This window comes from Helianthus annuus, chromosome 2 (assembly GCF_002127325.2).
Source record: "Helianthus annuus cultivar XRQ/B chromosome 2, HanXRQr2.0-SUNRISE, whole genome shotgun sequence".
NCBI classification, from domain to species: Eukaryota; Viridiplantae; Streptophyta; class Magnoliopsida; order Asterales; family Asteraceae; genus Helianthus; species Helianthus annuus.
This window is the reverse complement of record NC_035434.2, coordinates 83,406,882-83,420,335: the sequence shown is the minus strand read 5'-3', so window position 1 is coordinate 83,420,335 and position 13,454 is coordinate 83,406,882. Positions and strand designations below refer to the sequence as shown.

Here is a 13,454-nt window from a genome sequence, read left to right as displayed (position 1 = left end):
TAAATTTAGAAACCCACATGCAATATTTTTTAAAACCGGACCGGGCAAGTCGGATTGGTACGGCCTGGATCCGGAGCCTTTACCGGGCCGGTTCAGCACATCAGTCCGTTTCATCATTAACCCGGCGGTCGGGCCAAGGGCCGGGCGGTCAGGCGGTCGGTCGGGTCGTCACGTAGGGTCGGGCTGGTTAGTTTTTTTATTTAAATAATGGAATAAATCATATCAAAACCTAATCTAAAAAACTCAAAACAACAAACACGCCTCCACCTTCACTCTCTATACTCACTGTATACGCATCCAACTTCCAAGTTCCATCATTGATCATCATTCTTTCATCCTTCCATTCACTCTTTGTTAAATCACTCGATAAGTATGCAATGCATTCTCTCTATTCCTCTTTGAATAAGTGTACAATTGATTGTTGTGTTTGTATGTTTGATAGTTAGTTGCAGGATTTGCGTTTCAATAGTGACAAATTTGATTTGAACAGTGACAAAGCCTGAGCTTAGATGATGGTTTATGTTTGGAATTGTTTAGGGTTTTTCAGATCTAGCTGTGTGGATGACAATGAGTGAAGTTGTGAAACTTAGAATTTGATTTTGTTTAGTTTGTAATTTTGTGTAATGAGATTACAAAATGTTGATCATATATAGGGTTTGTGTTTGGTAAAATTGGGAAAGGAATTTGCTTGTGTGTACTTAAATGAGAAATTGTTTATGTTACGGTAACATAAATGAACAAATTCTTTTGTGATGTTATATAAATGTTAATCCCTTTTATGTTTTTTTATATCTTGTAGAGTATGGATTCACAAGAAGAAGAGGAAACTAATCCCCAATCCAAGTCGACCACCCACTCAAATGTTCACTCGAAGACGGATATCACATGGAAATATGTTACCGAAGCTCAAGATGAACATGGTAAAAGATGCACATTTGTACATTTTGCAACAAGTCATTTCGTGGGAGGGGGCATTAATCGAATGAAACAACACCTTGCTGGAGTTAAAGGAAATGTAGTTGGGTGTTTAAAGGTTCTGGCGGATGTAAGGCGTCAAATGAAAATTTTGTTTGAAGAGAGTACATAAAAAGGTAAAAATACAGTTTCAGAGACTGAGACGGGTAGCACGCTAAAACAAAAAGTCTTGGTAAAAGGAAAGCCTTTTCAACATCCGACAACGCATAATCGTATTTCTCAAGAGGTATAAATGATCATACTCAACCTTCAATTAGATCTGTATGGCAAAGTAAGGAAAGAGTTCATGATACATATGATGTATGCATACCTATAAATGCTATAAATTCTCCCATTTTTCCAATTGCAATGAGTAAAGTAGCTTCCATGGGGCATGGATATATGGGATCTTCCTACCATCAAGTTCATGTAAATTTGTTGAAAGATGCTAAGCAATTTGTGAAACTGATAGTTGATTCTTATAGAGAGCAATGGGCCGAAACAGGTTGCACTATAATGAGTGATGGATGGAGAGACGTTAGACAAAGAGCTCTAATTATTTTTTTGGTTTATTGTCCAACGGGAATTTCATTCATCATATCTGTTGATGCTTTTGATATTGAGAGTAATGATGAAAGTTTATGCAATTTGTTTAGTGAAATTGTTGAGATTGTTGGTTCCAAGAATATTGTTCACTTGGTCACTGATTATGCTGCAAACTACAAAGCTGCGGGAAGATTATTATGTGATAGATATCCAATGATTTCTTGGTCTCCTTGTGCGGCTCACTGTATAAATTTGATCTTGATGGATGTTTCAGAAATGGAAGATGTGTCTACTTTGATACAACTTGCATCACGAATTACAGTTTTCATCTACAACCACAAGTGGCCTCTAAATTGGTTGAGAAAAGGACCCGGTTGAACAGAAATTATCCGTCATGGGGCTACCCGGTTTGGCACATCATTCATTGCATTGAAGAGTTTACATGATCATAAGCATGATTTGCAGGCTTCAGTAACCTCTATTGATTTCAAGAAGATGTTGAAAGTGACTAAAGCTAGCGATGTGAAACAAACTATCTTAGATGAGAAGTTTTGGGATAACTGTTTTATAACGGTTCAGGTGATGACTCCTATGTTGAGACTTTTGCGTATCTGTGATTCCGATGAAAAGCCTTCTTTAGGTTACGTTTATGAAGGTATGCTTATGATAAGGAAAGGAATCAAAGAGTTGTTTAGAAGGAAAAGACGTAACTATAAGAGGTATGTTGATATTATTGATGCTCGTTGGGATAAGATGTTACGCAAAAGTCTTCATGCAGCAGCTTATTGGCTCAATCCAATATTTCAATATGAAAAAGATAATCGTGAAGAAAAGAAAAAGGCATGGGTAGGGGTGCTTAATATGATTGAGAAGTTATCAAGTTTAGATCAAAGTGTGCAAATAACTATTTCACACTTGGCAAAATTTCAGGATATATTAGGTACTTTGGGTCGATCTATTGTTATGTCTTCCGTAGAGCTTGAGCCTCCCGGTTAGTCTACTTAATGTTTATTTACGATATTAGTTTTATATTATAACAAAATTATATTTTAATGTTTATTGTATGATTAGATGAGTGGTGGAAAGCGTTCGGTGGAGATGTACCGCCGTTGCAAAAATTTGCCATAAGAATTTTAAGTCAAACTGCATCCTCTTCCGGATGTGAACGGAATTGGAGTGTTTTTGAGAGAATTCATACCAAAAGAAGGAACCGCTTGGAGCATCAAAGGCTAAGTGATCTCGTATATGTGCATTACAACTTACGTCTACAAAATAGGTATGATACAAGCACAAACTTTACTTATTATTAGTTTTTGGAGTTAATTACATAGTTAGTCCTTGTGGTTTGCACAAAGTACATACTTACGTACTAATAGTTTAAAATCACATTCTAGGGTATTAACTTTTCATTTTGTAACGTTTGGAGGTATTAACGTTATTTGTAGGTTTAAAATCACATTTATTTAGTACCTAAGTATGTTATTTTGTGCAAACCACAGGGACTAACTATGTTAATACCCTAGAAGTTAATACCTCCAAACGTTACAAAATGAAAAGTTAATACCCTAGAAGGTGATTTTAAACTATTAGTACCTAAGTATGTTATTTTGTACAAACCACAGGGACTAACTATGTAATTAACTCTTAGTTTTTGATATTGAATAAAAGATTTTACATTTAAACTTGTTAGGCTAACTGAGAGCAAAAGGTCATATGACCCGGTTGATTACCAAGGCATTGATAAAAACGAATTTTGGGTGGTGGAAGACGAGAAGGAATCCGAGTTTAACTATGATGATTTAGAAAATATGCTCGATGAGGAGCTCCCAATTGACCTTGATTCACAAACACAACTATCCGAAGGTTAGTATTTTCTTTTTGATAAATTGATTACTAAATGATATTTTAAATTTGCATAGTTTTTTACTTCAAAAACTATATATACTTAGATTTGTCATTTTTTAAATTTTAGGCCAAGAATTCAATGAAGAAGATAATGTGGTTCAAGTTGATGATGTTATTCATGTTGGTGATGGCGATTTTGATGATGATGATTCGGATTCGCTAGATGATTGGTAGATTTGTATGTTGTTGGATTGGTACTTTCATTTTGAACGGTTAACCAAAATATCCTATGCATGCCTCTCATGTTATGAGGATTTAACTATAAATTGGATGGAGTTAGTGTAGTGGACCAAAACAGTAATAAAATAGAAATCTTGGTATTAAAATTGTAAAACATTTGGATTTTTTAAATAATAGCAATAACCACTAAACAACATAGTCTAAAACCACAATTTACTCTAAAATAATTTTACTTAAGAGTTAATTACACAGATGGGTCCTGTGGTTTATAGCTAGTTTCACCTTTGGGTATTAACTTTTTTTTAACAGGTTTAGGTTTTATGGTTTCAATTTTGTAAACACCTTTGGGTACTAACACCAAAATTATCAATATAATGACTAAAATACCCTTCCATTCTTTTTAATTTTATTAATGTAACACCTTTGGGCACTAACACCTAACTTTATTTAAGTTTAAAACAATTTTACAAAATCAATTTTTTATTTTCATCTTTTTATTATATCTCTTAATTAACATAAAATCTATTTATTTTTTTATTTTTTTATAAGTAAATATTTATATATAATTTTTTAAGAAATGATAAATAATTTAGCACGATAGAAGTTGCTCAAAATCTTAAAATTAAAAATTCAATAGGTATAATAATAGTTGGTAATGTGTAAATCAATTACTATTAAGATATTAGGTTAAAATCCGTGTATTACACGTGTTTAATGTATAAAACTTAGTTTTAATTTTTGTAATTTTAAATATATGGGATTAAATAATATAAAACCAATAATAATAATAATAATAAAATACTGTATCTCATCGGAACTAAAGTGTTTCCTAAGCACATAGATACACAAATAAAATAGAGACGTCATGGTTTAATCACACCGTCCCAAAATGTGCCAAGTAATTGATCGTAACAAACAAATCAGATTACATTATACATTTTATGATTTTACTACAAAATATATTAAATTAGTTGTAGTTATTTTTAAACAGTTTTTTCTCGATTATGCTACATATATTGATATATTAATTTAACTAATTTTCAGATATTATATTCGTGTGTTTTCAAGATTACTATGGATTTTAATAGATACTTATTATATCATTTGTTTCATTGTTTAATTTATATTTTAAAGAGTTTTTATATATTCATAATATTAGTCAGATAGTTATCTAGTATTATTTAGTAATATTATTAATAAATAAAAAATGGAGCGGACGTTTTCTGACTTTTTTAATATATATTTATAAATAAAAAATAAAAAATAAATAGATTTTATGTTAATTAAGATATATACTAAAAATATGAAAATAAAAAAATAGATTTTGTAAAATTGATTTAAACTTAAATAAAATTAGGTGTTAATAACCAAAGGTGTTACATTGATAAAATTAAAAAGAATGGAATGGTATTTTAGTCATTATATTGATAATTTTGGTATTAGTATTCAAAGATGTTACAAAATTGAAAGAGTTAACTGCCATTTTCGTCCCTGTGGTTTGGTCACTTTGGCCATTTCAATCCATTTTTCAAAAATGCGCCATTTTCCTCCCCGACGTTCTGGAAAGGTGCCATTTCAGTCCAAAAATCATAACCCAGTTAAGTCGGTTAGTAAATAAGGACTGATTGTGTAAATTTGTAACATAAAGGACTGATTGTGTAAATTTGTAACACCACCACCACTAGCCCTGCCACCACCACCACCGCCACCACCGCCACCACAGCCACTGCCACCACCACCACCACCGCCACCACAGCCACCACCGCCACCACAGCCACTGCCACTTCACCGCTGTACCATCACCATAACCCACCACCACTTCACCGCTGCACCATCACCATAACCCACCACCACTTCACCGCTGCACCATCACCATAACCCACCACCACTTCACCGCTGCACCATCACCATAACCCACCACCACGTTCCATCGTCTCCTCACCGCTGCACCATCACCATAACCCACCACCACTTCACCGTAAACCACCGTTCACCTCTGTCATCACCTCCGTTCACCGCTGTAAAACCGACAACCTGCAACTCATCTTCATCAATCATCATTACAGTCGGAGAGAGAGAGAGAGAAGGAGTGGCGGTGGTGCAGCGGCTGTGGTGGTTGTGGTGGCAGTGGCTGTGGTGGCGGTAGTGGCAGCGGAGTGGTGATGGTGCAGCGGCTGTGGTGGCTGTGGTGGCAGTGGCTGTGGTGGCGGTGGTGGCTGTGGTGGCGGTGGTGGTGGTGGTGGCAGTGGCTGTGGTGACGGTGGTGGCAGCGGAGTGGTGGTGGTGGCAGGGCTAGTGGTGGTGGTGTTACAAATTTACACAATCAGTCCTTTATGTTACAAATTTATACAATCAGTCCTTATTTACTAACCGACTTAACTGGGTTATGATTTTTGGACTGAAATGGCACCTTTCCAGAACGTCAGGGAGGAAAATGGCGCATTTTTGAAAATGGATTGAAATGGCCAAAGTAACCAAACCACAGGAACAAAAATGACAGTTAACTCTTGAAACTATAAAACCTAATCCTATTAAAAAAAAGTTAATATAACTATCTATAAACCACACATACCCATCATCTGGGTAATTAACTCTTTACTTAACTTTATAAAATAAAGGAAAAAGAAAAAAAGTAAAGCCAAGGCTGCAATATAAAAAAAGGTTTATGCATGCGTCAGGTGTTGAATTCTGTTTGATTCCCGGCGGTGGTGCCAAAGCTCTTCTTCCACCTCCTCCTCCTCAAGTCTCTCTATAACTTCACCTCTGCATGTTTCATCTCCTTTAATTTATTATTACCATACCATACAATACAATATCTTCTTCTCTTTCAGATTTTGATCAACATGAAAAGAAGTAAAGCAGAGTGGTTCATCTCCCTCAGACGAATTCAATTCCTAATCGCCCTAACCTTCTTCTGTATGCTCATCCTCCCCTTCACTTTCAAATCACCCTCTCAACAAGATGACGATATTCCATCACTAATCCCCCATAGCAGCAGCAGCAGCAGCACTGAACGCCAATTACAACAAAAATCATCCCGCAAAGTCCCAGACTTATCCACTTTCAATTTCACCTCAAAAGACATCCAGAAGTCCGCAATGGAAGCATTTTCAGTAGGGAACAAGTATTGGGAACAACTTCAATTTCTTGAATTTCAGTCACCCATCAGTGATCATACCAGAGAGGTTTGCCCTAATGCCCTGACATTATCAGGGTCTGAGTTTAACAAAATGGGGAGTCTTATTGTGCTTCCTTGTGGGATGACATTAGGATCATATGTTACACTTGTGGGGAAACCGAGACCGGCTCATCTTGAGCAAGACCCGAAGATTTCGTTGTTGAAACCGGGTGAGAATTTGATGGTCTCCCAGTTTATGATGGAGTTGCAGGGTTTGAAAACAGTTGATGGAGAAGACCCACCGAGGATCTTTCATTTTAATCCTAGGTTGAAGGGGGATTGGAGTGGGACCCCAGTCATTGAAATGAATACTTGTTATAGGATGCAATGGGGCCTTGCACATCGTTGCGAAGGATGGAGCTCTAGAATTGATGAAGAGAATGGTGAGTTTCTGTTTTTAAGTTGAGTTTAGTGTTGTTTTCCATGGTTTCATAGAGTTTGATTACTTTCCAAATATTAGTTGGTTTATCAAGATTTTAGTTGCCTGATTCTTTTTAACTACATATGATAAAGTTTGAAACTTGATAACATGAATAGATTTTGAGCTTTGATTTGTTGATCTTGTGGCGTTTTGTAGTCGATGGTCAAGTGAAATGTGAGAAATGGAAACGCGACGACGATGATAGCACGTCTGAGGAATCAAAAACGACGTGGTGGTTAAACAAGATGATTAGTAGAGCAAAGAAGGTGAGATATGATTGGCCTTTTCCTTTTGCACAAGGAAAACTGTTTGTGCTTACTTTAAGTGCAGGCTTGGAGGGTTATCATGTCAATGTTGATGGTAGACACATAACGTCATTTCCTTATCGAACTGTGAGTTTTTTTTTTTTTTTTTTTTAATTCTTCTTCATCCATAGCATTATCTTGTATAAAACTTTAACCTATGAATGCTCTATGTGATTTATGTTTCATCTCAAACGGGTCAAATAATAAAATATAACTAAAAGGCAGTGAAAAGGGTTGAAAGTCGTCTAGAGTCTATTTGTTTTTACAGTCATAATTTACGCATTAATTATTTGTAAGAATGGACACAAGATACTCATTTAATGTTTTTTTTTTTTTTTTTTGTTGTTAATGCGTTTAGGGATTTGCATTGGAGGATGCCACAGGTTTGTCTTTGAAAGGAGACGTTGATGTGAATTCCATATTTGCAGGTTCATTACCCTCAACACACCCTAGTTTTGACTCCCAAAGAACCCTGGAAATGTCAAACAAATGGAAGACACCGCCACTTCCAGATGCTCCTGTCGATCTGTTTATCGGTATTCTTTCAGCAGGAAACCATTTTGCCGAACGAATGGCTGTCCGCAAGTCATGGATGCAGTATGATCTTGTCAGGTCTTCACGGGCTGTTGCTCGTTTCTTTGTAGCACTTGTAAGTAATAGTTCTCATTCCTTTTTATGGGGTGGCAAATTCGACCCGTTACTCACTCATATGTCACATTTCATTTGAAATCAATCCAACATGTCAACAGCATGCAAGAAAGGAAGTCAATGCCGAGTTAAAGAAAGAAGCAGATTTCTTTGGTGATATCATGATTGTGCCATACATGGATAATTACGACCTAGTTGTTTTAAAAACTATTGCAATATGTGAATACGGGGTCAGTATTAGCTTTCAGAAAGTGGTTTTTAATTAGATTGTTTGCTTTTTATAAGTTGTCAGTTTCTGTTGTGAATAATGTGGATTAGGTCCGTACAGCTTCTGCTAAGTATATCATGAAGTGTGACGATGACACATTCGTAAGAGTTGATATGGTTCTTAAAGAAGCAAATAAAATAGACGATGGCAAGAGTCTCTACTTGGGAAATATCAACTACTATCATAAACCCTTGCGATATGGCAAATGGGCTGTATCGTATGAGGTAAATCTATCATTCTTTTCATCACTTTATTTTAATCATACAGAGGACCGTGTACGGATCTAGTTTAAGTAGAGACTTTTGAGAACCGCATGGAAACTTACATGTTTCTTTAAATGTAATACCACAGGTGTCTATGTAACCGCATAACCGTTTCTCTCTCTCACTATATCTTCGCAACACCATGCACAGTTGTTTATTGCTTTCTACCTAAAGTAATGAACACGGCCCTAATCGCATATGTCCGGGATTGATGACTACTCGTAAAATATCTAAATTACCCTTTACAAAATAGATAATCCTTTTTATATTTGTAGGAATGGCCAGAGGAAGATTACCCACCTTATGCAAATGGTCCAGGGTACATTCTATCATCTGATATTGCCGAGTTCATTGCTTCTGAGTTTGAGCAGCACAAGTTGAAGGTTTGATTACGTTATTTTAAGTGCTCCTGTCCAAATATTATAAAACAAATTGTGTGTTATACATGATTACAAAAAATATAGTTTCAAATGATAGTATAATAAGCTGATTTAGTAGCACTTCGGCAACTTTCAGAGTTGCAGCCCATTTGATCCGTTTCCTTTTCAGCTATAGTTGTTGGTTTGACTTGGAACATAACCCGAATCCTAATGCATGATGCTAAGTAAGTTTATTTTATGATAATACAGCTGTTCAAGATGGAAGATGTGAGCATGGGAATGTGGGTAGAGCAGTTCAACAAGACTAAAGGTGTGGAGTATGTGCATAGTTTGAAGTTTTGCCAGTTTGGGTGCATTGAAGATTCATATACAGCACATTATCAATCACCCAGACAAATGCTGTGTATGTGGAATAAGTTACAGCTTCATGGTCGTATCGAGTGCTGCAACATGAGATGACACCCCCCATTTTCAGTTCCTAGCTTCGTCTGTGTGTACAAACGGCTGACCGACCGACAGAGTTCCTTTGACATCTTTTGTTTTTCTGACATCTATCACCTGTGTTTTAACAACCTTAGAGGAGTTAAAGAACAACTGTCGTATGAGTTTCATGTACATTTTACGTGCAGATAAGTTTCCAACGCAAGATATATGCTTCTTTACATCTGTAAGAGAAACAAAGTGATCACTTGCAGTATATTTCATGTCACTTTACATCCCTTATCTGTATACAGAGAAGGGAACCGCCACTAAGCTAAACCCTAAGGTCCATTAGGTAACAGATTAGGCTTCAACATAATTAGTTCTATCATGAAATACATGATTGTTTGCAGTGGGAATAGATGTCTTGCTATCAAACCATAAGTTCATACGTTTAGTTATGTATGTAGCTTTCGTATAGAAATTTTTGGGTATATGCGTTTTCGACCCCCTGTCGGAAATCTCAAGCTTCGCCACTATACCCCACGACGATAGATAGAGTCTTTAGTTGACGCGTGAAGCACAAAATGCACTGCTTCAAGTGCATGTGGCGCACCATTGCTGTTTATGATTTAGTAACCTGTATATACAAAATGCATATATGTAAAATAACGTATATATGTGTGGGCGGTATGCGCATATAATGTATATATGTGTGGGCGCTGGGGGGGGGGGGCAAAAGTGAAAGTGCACTAAGTTTAATGTCATTTTACTAATTTCGTGAAAATAACGTTAAAAGAGGGGGATGGTTAATCATGCATCATGTGGTGGCGTTGATAGCCGAAAGACACGGGAGTACATGCACTAATTGGCCTTTGTCTTAATGGTTGAGTGTTATGTGCCTTATGTCCAAGGCTTGATGCAAAACTACTATTGAGCCGGGGGTCTTACTGGAAGCAGCGTCTCTATTCCTAACGGGTAGAGGTAAGGTTGTCTACATCTTACCCTCCTCAAACCCTACGTTAGCTTTGCTATTGATGGGATTTACTGAGTATGATGATGATGACGATGATATATGTAAACTAAATCTATCTGATACACTTAGTGTAGGACTAAACATTAGGTACAATATATAAAACTCAAGAAACAAGAAAAAACAAATTAGAAAAAGTTTAGGGTGAAATTTGGATTAAAAAATCTATAACACTAAGATGGAAATGTAATTTAGTGAAAAGAAAAAAAAATATAAAAGAAATAAATAGAGAATAAATAGTGGGTCTAAGCTTATAAGACTATCCACTGTCATGATCTAACTCAACCCAACCTTTTATTAAAGGGAAATTGGTCTGTAATAATCTCACCTAGACGTTATTGGCCATTAATAATCCCACCTCAGAATATTCCCCCCACCAGTCCCACCTTTCACCTATTTTTCCTACAATGGTCATTCGTTAAAAAAACTTAACGGAGTTAAGCTTTTTTCCAAATTACAAACAGATTTTTTGGGGCTTTTGATTAGAACGACGATACGAGTCCATTGATGTAAAATTGCCTCGAAACGGTGCTTCAAACGATGAAAACGACGCTTCAATTCGGGTGTTTAAAATTCCAATTAACCAAAATCAAGTCACTTGGAGCACCATTTCGAAGTAAGTTTTACATCAATGGACTCGTATCATCGCTCTGTGTCACACCCTGGCTTTGCGGAAGCGTGGGTTTATTTGGTGTGACTTCTTAATACCATAGCTGAATCACAACAAAGCTATATGAAAGTAAAACCATGATGATCATCCATTGATTCAAGTTTTAAAAGTAAAATACGACAACATTGTTTAAAATTGACACATGCAACGAGTTACAACCCAACAAAATAAAAACATTGTTCATAAGACATAACCACAAACATAAAATAAGCACCGTTTAAGACTTGTGTTGTGACTCGTCCAGGTAAAAGTCACAACCCCTAAACTTGGATGACATCACTCCTCTTACGCAGCATGAAGACATAGCATACCACGCCAGATCCCTAATTTCCTGAAATACATGTAAGTTGAAAAATCAACAAAAGTTGAGCGAGTTCATGTAAAAGTGAGTATGTAAAAACCTTCGTAATAGATTTGTAAGTATGAAAAATCCCTGGTATGTAGCAAATAAGGAAAAATGAGATCACCATTGGTTTGCAAGGCCAATGATATGTGTGAAGTGCAGTAGGAAGACTCAAACCTAGCAGATTTTTGCGTCGGGCTCAAAGTCACCCCGAGGTCCGTTCAGTTGGGCCTGGAGTTGGGCTCGCTACACCCAGATAGATCTACCGCTAATGACCCTGGTCCTACAATGAGGATTAATGGCCTCCAGTTTCCGCCTACCCACTTACTTGATCTAAGTAGTAACCCTCCTTACGCTAACCATACCATGTATAAAAGTATCCGTAATCATAGTAACATGTATTTCACCCCCGAAGTATAAAAACTGAAAACAATTAAGAGAAAAGGGGGACATGAACTCACAGAAGTGCGTCTCGAAATAGTAATCCCAATCAACCTGCAGCGTGACGACCTACATGTACTAACTTCTATTAGAAGGATGGCCGTGCCTTGGCTTAAGGTTTAATGTTTTTGGGAAATAGTTAGACAACTATTTCGTATTTACACTTCTTAATTATTTTGTAAACATATTCCTTCCCAAGGATGGGGGTATTAATACATGTGCATTTTTATAATTCCCAAAAAATATATTTTTAAGTCTCACTTAAAGAATATATTTTAATTCATCTGTCTAGAATATTCTATCTCCAAAGTATACATATTTTTCCCAAAAATATTATATTTTATTTCATACAATTTCCAAAATAATACTTTTATCGAAATACACATTTAGGAGTATTTTCCGAAAATACTTAAGTTACATTCTAAAGTTCGTGTGGTAGTAACAATACCGGTGTGACTTAAATATTTATTTGTGAAGGCGTTGGTATTATTTTGGAGTCGTATTTTCAGTGTATTCAAGTTATATTATTTTTACTCTAAAAATAATATATCTTTAATTCACAAAATAATCATAAAGTCACACAAGTGTCTTACCATGAAATATATATTTAACAAGTTTTATTTACGAAAATCCACCTCCGAATACTTGGTTATTTTATAATAAAAATCATGGCGAATTTTATTTGGAAAAACAAGTTAAAAATATATTTATAAACACTTGTCACCAAAAATATTTCTAAGTGTTATTTTCTGGAAAAATTTCGCCAGAGTTTCCTCTATAACTGGAGGTGGCCACGCTTACAAGCGTATCATTTTCTTTTCAAAATTCAGTCAACAATTTTCCAATCATCAATATACAATATTCAAATATCAAACTAGTCAAAAATAAGCATAAATCGCAAACTCATGAACTTGTAAGTTTTGTAAAAATATGTAGAAATTTTCTAACATATTTAGTGGATCTCGTCATCTTTAAAAATAAAATTAGTTTCTTGAAAACTTTATTTTTAAAGAATATGTAATTTTACAACTTCTAGTCAAAAGTTACGAAAATGTTTCTTTGTTAAATCTTTTGTTACACAAGTGTTTACACACTTGCTTTTTCACTAAAAAGCTTGTAGTTTATGCAAGATCCGGCTTTTAAACAAGACTTGCATCTTTTACTTGGTTCTTCCAAAAAACCACTTGTAGATCTTTAGATCTACTAGTTTAGATCCTTATTTTACAAGAAAAATTACTTTTACACAAGTTCATGTTTATGTGTGGAAGGGTTCATCATCTTACACTTTTTACACCTAACATATTACTAGTTCATGTTCCATGAACATGATCTAGCATGGTTAGATGACGATCCGTTCCACTACTAGCAACTAACAACATAAAATAATCACAACTAATCAAGATTTACACCACTAGTTACTCTTTATCCATCTAGTTCATCATTCTTTCAAGACTTTTAGTTTTGATCTTGTATGTTTTTGAGTTTTAACCGTTAAATCT

General features: G+C 35.6%; 2 protein-coding genes across 4 annotated transcripts; both read left to right on the top strand.

Annotated features, from left to right (window-relative positions):
- The first annotated feature begins 1,995 nt into the window (after positions 1-1,995).
- LOC110894059 lies at positions 1,996-3,579 on the top strand. Its single transcript, XM_022141228.1, has 4 exons — positions 1,996-2,491; positions 2,572-2,776; positions 3,191-3,363; positions 3,473-3,579. The coding sequence occupies exons 1-4, from the start codon at positions 1,996-1,998 to the stop codon at positions 3,577-3,579; spliced, it is 981 nt and encodes a 326-aa protein (XP_021996920.1).
- A 2,591-nt stretch (positions 3,580-6,170) lies between these two features.
- LOC110919518 (hydroxyproline O-galactosyltransferase GALT6) lies at positions 6,171-9,712 on the top strand. 3 transcript variants are annotated; one of them, XM_022163792.2, is made up of 8 exons: positions 6,645-6,770; positions 6,856-7,146; positions 7,341-7,576; positions 7,848-8,138; positions 8,239-8,367; positions 8,456-8,629; positions 8,944-9,051; positions 9,298-9,712. In XM_022163792.2, the coding sequence occupies exons 2-8, from the start codon at positions 6,945-6,947 to the stop codon at positions 9,505-9,507; spliced, it is 1,350 nt and encodes a 449-aa protein (XP_022019484.1). In that variant the 5' UTR covers positions 6,645-6,770; positions 6,856-6,944; the 3' UTR covers positions 9,508-9,712. The 3 variants fall into 3 exon arrangements, 2 of the variants coding, with proteins under 2 accessions (XP_022019478.1, XP_022019484.1); XR_004885465.1 differs by lacking the exon at positions 9,298-9,712 and adding an exon at positions 8,757-8,841 and having other exon boundaries at positions 6,171-7,146; XM_022163786.2 differs by having other exon boundaries at positions 6,187-7,146.
- Positions 9,713-13,454: the final 3,742 nt, after the last annotated feature.